Below are 10,289 nucleotides of genomic sequence, written 5' to 3' on the forward strand. Positions count from 1 at the left end.
ATTTAATTTGCTTTTATAAGGTGAATATGCATTTCACATTAAAAGCAACATTCTTTGAGCAAACAGCAAACCACTAAGGACCTTGACAAGAAAGCAACTACCCAATTTTCCTACAGTTTGAAAGAAAATATCATCAACTGTATGACCAGTTGACTTAAAACTCTATTGTAACACTGGCAAACCAGATCAGATCAGGGCCACAGGCCAATTCACTTGTACGTTAGTGTACATCAAAGCAATTATTAATATGTAAGTGTGTATTCAGATATTTAAACTTCATGGAAATTAATAGGTTATTACTTATATAGTTCTCACTTATCTATTCCTGTTATAATGTAACAACAAACATTTACATGTATGTATGACCCTGTAACTAAATTACCTATCAAAGAAATCTTATGAAATGCTAATGAAGGACTTAAGGACTTTAATAGAATATGCTAATTTCAAAGCAAGTCAAGGACTCCAAGTGCATTCCTCACTATCTGTCAAAGGGGAAAAAAACAAATAAAAAAAAATAGAAAAATAAAAAAAAAAAACAACCCAACAACGTGGGTCCAGACACTGTCAGCTAGCTAGTAAAGGAGATATAAAAGATGGATTCAAGGAAAGATCCTTCATCTCTGGACTGTTTGGATTCTAACAAGGCAGAATAACTGAACAAGAAGAAATTATGATTGCAAGACGGAGAATCCCAGAGTTATTCTGGGTAGCCTTGAAGGACTTTTGGGAAATTGGCAGTTTATTACAACACTGACACCATTTGGAGTGACAAACTGTGATTTACTCATATTTTATCTGCTTTAACCTCTCAATAACTCTCATGCTTTTTTCTTACCTAATAAACCAATAATTAGTTTACTACAGAATTGGCTGCCAGCGTTATCTTTGGTTTAAGGTCTGGAGTACCTGGGGTGAGTGACTGGCCTCTTGGGACTGGGAGAAACTTGATGTGGGGGGATTTTAGGTTTAAATAATCTTTTATCACAAGTTCAGTTTGTCTGGGTGGTAAGACAAACTGGAGAGTCTAGGGGACTGTCTGTACTCAATGGCTAGAGAGGTAGAGTGATCCAGGAGTTCACATTTGTTACTGGTTTAGTGAAATCTAATTATAGAACAGACCACCAGTTTGGGGTGTCTGCCCTGAGAGTGAGGCATTCACAGATGTGAACCACTCCAGACAGTGACACACCTATTTCACTTAAAAAGTTCAAACTGATTAAATGACAATTTTAACCATTTTTTTTAAATGCAAACCATCTACATAACTCTGTACGTCATTTTGGATACTTACTGATTGATAACTCCTACACAGAAACAGTAAGACTGTAAAAACTCCAACAACTGCAGCACAAATCACTATTTCCCATGGGAAACCATAAAGATCAGGACCAGGTCTCATATCTTCAGGCAACGCTGCCACAACCTTAAAAAAAAAAAAAAAAAAAAAATCAAGCAGCAAAGTCTGAGTGGTTAAAAAAAGGGACAGATTACCTGTTATTTTTGACAAATGCAGATATTACTTATTGTTTACTGAGTCAACTGTAAAAGCAGTAAAGAATCCTGTGGCACCTTATAGACTAACAGACGTTTTGGAGCATGAGCTTTCGTGGGTGAATGCCCACTTCGTCGGAAAAACTAAGTCAACTGTGAGACTATAAGACTCTTTGTATATTTACTTTTTCAAAACCCTGAGAAGTAGCAAATGTTGTCAGAAGACTTTTATTTGGTTTTAAAATCTTTTGTTTATTTAGCAATCAGTGTATAATATAACCGAAGACACATGTGGTGTGTTGAACTAAAACAGACACAGCTTTTCAAGTTTTCATTCTGAACTTGTTGTTTAGGGAAAGGGTCCTTCTTGAGATAGTTTATATGTAAAAGTAAGTGTCAGCACTAAAATAAAAAACATTTACCACATAGTTGATGGACAATTTATAGTGACAGCTAAAGAGATGCAAATAATTTATCTGATTGACTAAAACACAGCATAAGTATGTTTTATAAAATAAAAGTAGTGGTTCAATGTAGTTTACCATGTAAAGGATCGTGATTTGCATGATCTGAGGTCTACATTATTTGTAAATAGATATATATATACACATTATTTTCTAAACAAAACAAAAAAACAACCTGCTTAATGCAGCTCACCTTTCCATATTCAACTATTAGTGTATAATATTATATTCACTAAGCAGAAAAATCTTAAGCTTTGAGACTTTCAAGCAAAGGTGCTCAGTCTGCACTTGGAAAGAGCATCATTAGGCTTCCTTTGATATTATTAAAAGGACAATATAAGCATGTTTTCCTTCCATATTTGAGACTATATTTCCTAATTTCACAGACATTAAAAATGCTTTGAATTTAACAAGCCCTATGCCTCCTCTCAACCAAATCTCACTATATTTCCATTCCATTATTGTGCCCGTCTCATCTTGATTCTCCCTACACACTGTCATGATCCCGGGTCCTGCAATCTTACCGACTTGGGCCCAACCCAGACACCTGACTTTTCTAGCAAAATGTAAACTATCAGACGACCAGTTTCGCAGCAGATTAGCTCCGTGTAAACGCAGGCTCTGGTGAGTGGGTCACTGAAGCACATAGTAACGTTGTTTATCGCAGTGCAGCAGCTTTCGTGTTACGAAAATCCTCCCACCCTCAGAGATCTCCAGCGAGTCACAAATCACACCCACCCCACCCCGCACCTCAGTGCCTGTTGAGAGCAAAAACCCCAAGGCCGACTTGCCTGGGCGGCTTTTAGCGCAACCTGGGGAAGTTTCACAACTGAAGGGTCCAGGAGAACAAGGCCGCAAAGCAGCCCCGTCCCCTGACTCCCCGGGGCCCCAGCCCCACAAGACAGGCAGCCCCGGACACCCCCACGGGAGCAGAGCCCCAGTCCCCCGGGCCGGGGAGCTCGCTGCTGCCGCCGCCGCCCCGCACTCACGCTCCGCGCTCGCTCCAGGGCCAGCCCGCAGAAGCGCTGCGCTGTCTCTTGGAAGCCGGGCCACAGGCCCGCGGCTGCAGCCTCCGGAGCCTCCTGCCGGCTCTCCCCGGCGGCCATCTTACAGCGGCAGCGGCTGCTCACGCTCTGGGCGGCGGCAGCAGGTAGAGGCGAGGGGGCAACCGGCGCTCATGGCCCATCGCCGGCAACAGGCGCAACAACCCCAGCAGCGTCCACGCAGTTTCCTGCCGGCGCCAGCCTGACAACCAAGCGGGCCGTACCACCGCCCCGGAGAGGGGAGCGGGGCGAGACCACAGCTCAGCAAGTGGGACTGCACCACTGTCCCAAAAGCACAGGCGGAGCCAGGCGGCACCATTCCGGGGGGACAGCGGGGATGCACGGCTAGACCAGAAGAACGCACGGGAAAGAAGGGGACGGTGGCACCACTGTGTGACACCGGGGGGGGGGGCAGAGGTTGCCACTGAGCCCCGCGTGCTGGGTACCGCGTTCTCCGCATTAGCCGGCCGGCCGGCGCCCCCCCCCCGCCCATTGTGCGCACCGGGGCGGGGGGGCACGGCCACAAGGACACCCCGCACGTCGGGACCTGCAGATTCCAGGGGCCACCCCGCCCCACGTCCCGCCGAACGTCAGACGAGAGGTGTCGCTTTATCCTCCATTTTAGGAACACTGGGGGTAGGCTCCTGAGGAAATGCCAACGTGTGCCCCCGTTTGGGGCCGGGCAAGACACTGGCAGCCCTGGAGTAGCACAAGTCATGTTAGCAGGATTGTACTGGGCAGGGCCAGGGAAACACAAGCAACCTGTAACAAGTCTTCACTCCAAGTCACGGGGGGCCATTGCCACCATGCCTCGTGACTCACTAAGTCATTCACAAGATGCCCGTGTCAGTTACTTGCAGTTTGTTCTATAACAAATTCCTTCCAGGGACCAAGGGGGTTAGATTTATATATTTATTGGGCTTTTCGGGTCTTAACCTCTGTCTTTTTTTCTCCCCACTAATATCAATAACCCCACATCTCAGTGGCCAACTTAGAAAGGCTACATGCAGTTCTCTTTAGAGCCTATCAAACTAATATTTAGCTTCTAAAATAAATCACTGGAGAGCACTGAAAGGCACTTTACCCCCCACAGTGTTCCTAGCCTGAGAAGGTAGGAACTTGAGCTCAAATCCTCAGTTTAGAGGCACAATGTGCTGTTAACTAGACTGCTAGCCTAACCTAAAATTTGGTTGTTTAAATATTTCACACACAAATGTATTCCCTCACAAGCAAAACAAGGCCTAGACCCTGCTTTATCCAAGCTGTTGTTACCCATCTTGCCTGCTGAACTTCAGGAAATGAACCCCTGTGTCAGCCAATGAGAGTTTGGGGAGAATATTCTCCCCAATGCCTAGTGCAACTTTATATACAGGAAGCAAAAAAGAAAGGGAAAAAATCAGGGGTGTGTGTGGGGAAACAACAATTAAACTAAGCAAATATGGTGTGAGGATTAAGAAAAAAGTAAAGGAGAAATGGAAGGACCCAATTTGAACACCCCATTCTGAAAATATTTCCTTTCCAACAGAGTTACTGCACATCTTCAAACACTTATCATACCCATACCCTAATGTAGCTAAACTCTACCAAATGCTGACTCTGGACTGTTAAAATCTCAAGCTAGTGCAAAGAGCCCTTCATAGGCAGATGTTAGAAATTCTACACTTAACTCCAGAGGTTGTTGGAAACTGCTGTTTCAGGTGGAAATGTCTGAACACAGTTGGCTTGGTATTTATAACTTACAATGTAAACAGAATCCTTTCCTCACAAACTAATATAGCCCACTTACCTTTCAAACATTTAAAGAGATACAATTCAGAATAAAAACAAGATAGAAAGTAATTAAAGAAACAAAGGAGAGATTATCCCACAACCGTACAGGTTTAGAAGTATTTCCATGGCAATCTCACAATCATTCCATTTTGACATGTACCATGTAGTACTCAGTGGATATAGAACCAATCTCTTCTTAGCTGGACTTTAACTACTTGTACAGAAACTTACCCCTTCCTTTGTTTTGAATGTTTCCATTTGTGAATCAAATATTGTAATCACATAGCAAACATTTCTATAAAAACTATGAGCATAACAAGATCCCTAGTTTCTTAAGGAAAGTTCCTGATCCAGTCAGAGAGACATCCTGCACTGGTATGTTTCCAAATGGAGAGATCCTGTTTTGACATTTCTGCAGTCAAAGGAGGGGGGGCCAGAGGTGGATTAACGACTAACAACAAAGTTTCTCATTTCATGGCACATCATGTCTCCTTTCTTTTGTAAATATAAATTAATTGACACTATGTGTTTTTTTAAATTCCAATAAAAAGAAATGTTATATGAGGAAGTCTAATATATACATTACTTATTTTTTTATAAAAGGTAAAGTACACCTTTTAAAAATCTGACCATATTGTGGGCCTGTAATACCACATGTAGGTATTACACACTGAAACACAGAGGCTGCAGAAAACATTGATAAGCCATATCCTAGCTACGTGGCATTGTACTTGTATTTATTTCATTATTTCTGTAACTTGATTTCTATATTCTATTGGAATTCTTTTCATTATAATTATGTTTGTAAATCCCAGCTTTTATAAAGTTTGACTCAGTCATCCTTTGTATGCAGCAACATATGCAATTTGCATCTTTTACTGTGAAAATCTAAGAGGAAGGAAAAAGGCAATACAAGGTAGCTGTTGGTACCTAATGATATACATGGGAATTTTAAAGTAGCCATTTTATTTGTAGTGAACAATAAAAATTTGATTTTTAACGTAGCCTGTAAAGCGTGAATACTCTATGTATCCCAATTAGCCACTGAAGTCTTAATTTCTAAAGAGAACAAATTATTCATGTTTCTCTCTCATGGTTCATGTATTTGCCAGAACATACAGGGATAAATTATAAGCATGTAAATAATCCCAGTGTGTCTCAAACTTTAAGACCTTGATTATACCCCATCTGAACCTCAAAATTTCTTGGCATATGACCTCTTCAGATATGATTCTCGTATTTGTGCCTCAAGAGTTCCAATGTCTCTGCCTTCCTCAACACCCCTTTGCCACCAAGGGGTTTCTTAGAAATTTACATCCATGATGTCCTCCTTACTTTGCCCCACCCCATCCCATTTATCTTTCAATCCATAATATTCTCCCTTTACTTGTCAAATTCCCACATCCTCTGTCTTCCTCTGAACCTCCAAATACCCTTTCCATTCCTTCAGTTATCCCTGTCTTCACCCCCTTTGCTTTGTTTCTCCCAAATATCCCTCTCCAATTGCCCCATGTCTCTGCCTACCCCTTCTCACCTTCCCTTTTCAAGCCTTTCCCACCCAGTTTCTGCCCCACCTTCCCTGCTATCTTTAGATTCTTGCACTACAGCTCCCTTACCAAGCTCACAGCCTTCCCTTACTCTCAGACCTTCCTTCCCCCAAGTCTCCCCTCTACTCTCCCGCCTTCTCTTCTCTCTCTATCTCCACCACAGCAAGTTTCTCCCATATTTTCTTTCTTCCCTTCCCCCAATCCCCTTTGCTTCTCCCATGTTCCATCTCCCCAAGGGCTCTCACTTGTATTTGTTCCCTCCAGTACCAGTCCCCCCACCTCAAGGCACAACCTGTAATGGCTCCTCACATCTCCCCTCCCCAACACTCCTCTCTGTATCAGTGCCCTTCCCTCGCTCCACAAGATCCCTCTGTTCCCAGGGCCTCCTTCATCAGCTCTACAAAGTCTACCTTGTACCAACCCCCAAGCAAATTCCCTCTTGTATCTGTAGCCCCCAGATCACCTCTTCCTCACTGTTCCCCCATTCTCTCTCTCTCCAAGGACGCCGTGGACCTGTCACCACTCCCCAGCCCCCCTTAACCTGTCCCCCAATTCCTCATTCCCTCCCTCTCCAAAGATCAGACCCAACATCTCCATGTCTCTCCCTGTACCTGCTGCCCCCTTGACTCCATGGTACCCCGCTCCAAACTCCTCCCTGTCCCACCCCTTTCCCCAGCTCTCCCAAGCTCCCCAAGTCCCCCTCCAAGATGCCTCCCCTGTTCAAGGTTTCCATGTTCCCCCAACTAATGTCCCCTTTGTGCCCCCCCCCAACCACCCCTGGCCTCTCTTTCCCCTTCCCTCCCCAGAGGAGAAGCAGTACAAGCTGCTGCTGCTGCTGCTGGTGGGTGATAGGTGCCTCCCTGCCTGTCCCCTACGCCAACTGACAGGGGATGAGGAGGGTGTCCATGCAGGGAGGAGACTGAGCCAGCTCCCAAGTCTAGCTGCATGGGGACATAGTGGCCCCAGTGTCAGGAAGCTGCACTGCAGCTGCCTCTTCCCAGCTTGTTTTTTCTGTCTGACTGCACGTTTTACTGAGGGGTTATAAAGACTAATTTTTTTAAATCATCTTGTACAGCATCTAACTGTGGCCAGTGTACCTTCAGTTGTACTTTTACCACAGTTTGAAAACAGTTGACTTAATCTATATATTGAAAGAAGAAAACAAAATGTATGGTAACACAACTTGCTGATGGAGATTTTACATTTGTAGATTTTGCAGCAAATACAAAATAAGAGTTCCTACACCCACTGTGCCTCACATTTTATATTCTTTTGTATATTGTACTAACTTTTGTAAATTGAATATGTTCACAAGAGGACCATGTTATGTTACTGTGGGAACCAAAAGTTTAAATTTCTTGATTCTGGCACTGTATGTGTAAAATCACTACTAAAAGTTTGCCGTACCTTTTTATTTTATTTTATTTTTTTATTCCAGGCCCAACCCAGCTTTCATTTAAATCAAAGGGAATTCTGCCAATTACTTCAAAGGGAGCAGAAGCAGGCCATGGGTTTCCTTTAAAAAAATAGATAAAAGATGCTGATGTGTTTGACAAGTGTGTTTTCTTGGCTGTTCTATAAACGCACATTTGAATGTACTAAATGCACAAGGGACGATTCTGCAGAGGCAATGGGAGCAGCAAGGGACCAAAGAAAACAGCAGCTAATGTAGCATTTCCTGCCCCCTTCCCTCACCAATTGGGCATCAGGTCTCCATGTGGCCAAGTTTGAAAATTCTGGTCTCCTTATATGCTTCCTCAACATAAAAACAGAGGCCACACTGAAGATACCTACCCCAATTTTGCTATCAGTTCCAGCTCCAACTCCAGATGAGTTGCAGAATGTAACCAACAGCAGAATCGGGCTCAATTTCCCTCTGATGGTGTTAAAACATTAAAGAAACAAAATCTTACCTTTTTGCTAACAGTTGCCATTGCTGAAAATACAGATTTTACAACGTCACCAACATCAAGACCATCAAAATGCAGGAGAATCTGATATATCCAGTCTTCTTCTGTTGATTTATAAGGAAATAAAATGTTTTGCATTTCAAGTTATCTTGTTAATAGCTCCATTTTTATTTTTATTTTTTTAAGACTGCAATCTTTTTTTCAGATCAAACAACTTCACACTTACCATTATTGGGAATGTAGTTTTGAATCAGGAAAAAGATCTGTGATAAAGGTTTTTTAGCATCTAACTGAACATTTTTCGCTGAATTGTACATTTTCTTCTGAGCGTTCGCTGGAGCAATTGTTACTGCTTTTGAATGTTGGCCACTGTTACGTTCTTTATACAAAGCTGTATGCCTGTGATGATCTTCTTTTGGAGCTTTGTCTGATAATTTTCTCTCATCAGATATATCTGCAAACAATTGTGAAGTGGAATCATGTTTATTTTCAGCCTTCTCATCAAGAATATTTTCTACATGTGAAATTTTGTAAGATTATTTCCCACTATGTCACTAATTTGGTTTCTGAATTCCTCCTTATTTTCAAAGTCATTTTCAAAGTCAGACTCTCATTGGCAACTGCCAAAAAACAGAATCCCCCTCCCACCCAAAAAAACCAAACCCAAACCCCTAAACAAATGGACAACTGATTTAAAGGGTTACTCTTCTGATGTCACCATGTGACAAGATAATATAATAAGTGACCTGGCAGGAATACAAGAACACTTTCAGGACAGAGTTCTATTTACATAATTTGTATTATATCACCGTAAATCTATATTCTAAAATATATTGGGCCAAATTCTGGTCTCAGAATGGGGTTGCATGGATGTAACTGCAGGCAAAAAAAAATGGTTATCTACCTTTCGTAACTGTTGTTCTTCGAGATGTGTTGCTCATGTCCATTCCATTCTAGGTGTGCACACACCCACATGCACAATTGTCATAAATTTTTGCCTTAGTGGTAACTGTAGGGTCAGCAGTGGCGCCCTCTTGAGTGCCACATTCATACACTGGTATATCAGACTCAAACTCCTTGGCCAGGACAAAATACTTCTTTTTGTCCCTCTTTGAGATGGGAGGAATGGAGAAAGGAGTTTGCCAGAGACCCTTGGCAATCTTAAGAACACCGTCATGCATGGGTAGTCTAACACGGGTTGGGGTAGAGGCTGACAGGACATTAAACAAGGTGTCCACCTGCTCAGCCATTTCCTCCACTTCCAGGCCCAAGCTCTTGGCCACCCGATGCAACAGGGCCTGGTGTTCCTTTAAATCGTCCATCGGGCTGGCCCTCAAGGGTCCCGCAACTGACTCATCCGGGGATGAGGATGATGATTGCACCACCAGGGGATGTTCCAGAGCCTCTTCCCCCACAGGGGAGGAAGGCTTAGGGGTGGGCGCTGTTCCCTCTGCCTCGACCACCGAGTGTGCCTCTTGCATCAAGCCTGGTGCCATCAGTGCCGCCAGCTGTTGCTCTGAGGCAGTGACTGATGAGCACTGAGAAGGGGGCATCACCACAACCGGCATTCCCCACGCACCTCAATAAGGCCACTGCACCAGCCACTGGCCATGCTGCCAAGTTGGCACTGTCAATGTCAACACAGCCTCAGGTGCCCAGTCATGCTGGTGCAGTCTAGGTGTGGGGCTGAACTGGGCTTCCATGCTGGAGGAATCCCCTTCCAGTGAGCACAATGGGGCCGTCGATGCCTGGATCTCCTTTCTGACTGTTGCCATTGAAGACCAATGCCCAAAGCGAGGTGATCAGTGCTGGTAATGAGGGGACTGGTGCTGGTGCCAGGGAGACCGGAGATGCGACGGGGAGTGCTCCTATGATGCCAGGCGACCAGGACCTGAGCCTACAGGATGATTGGCAGGAGGGCAAGTGGTGTCAGTAGAATGGAGACTGGCTTCTTACTCTAGGCGATCCGCGTCAAGATGGCGGCAACTGTGAACATGGCACCAGTGACCAAGGATGAGCCCCAGAGTGTCTGGGCTGCAACTCCAGAGACCTGCAGCGCGG

At 44.0% G+C, this 10,289-nt stretch overlaps 1 protein-coding gene across 3 annotated transcripts in view; it reads right to left on the reverse strand.

The window, feature by feature from the left end:
• Positions 1–8,314, reverse strand: part of MIA2 (MIA SH3 domain ER export factor 2) — a 43,398-nt gene extending 35,084 nt beyond the window's left edge. The window contains exons 1-2 of one of the 3 annotated variants that reach the window (XM_039535218.1): positions 8,232–8,314; positions 1,295–1,426 (exon numbers count right to left, since the gene is read on the reverse strand). In XM_039535218.1, the coding sequence (XP_039391152.1) occupies positions 1,295–1,426; positions 8,232–8,252 (153 nt within the window). In that variant the 5' untranslated portion in view covers positions 8,253–8,314. Of the gene's footprint in view, positions 1–1,294; positions 1,427–2,947; positions 3,249–8,231 lie in introns of those variants that run through there. The other 2 variants (XM_039535217.1, XM_039535219.1) reach the window with 2 other exon arrangements.
• Between the last annotated feature and the right edge of the window lie 1,975 nt (positions 8,315–10,289).

The sequence above is a fragment of the Mauremys reevesii genome, linkage group 4, assembly GCF_016161935.1.
Source record: "Mauremys reevesii isolate NIE-2019 linkage group 4, ASM1616193v1, whole genome shotgun sequence".
NCBI classification, from domain to species: Eukaryota; Metazoa; Chordata; order Testudines; family Geoemydidae; genus Mauremys; species Mauremys reevesii.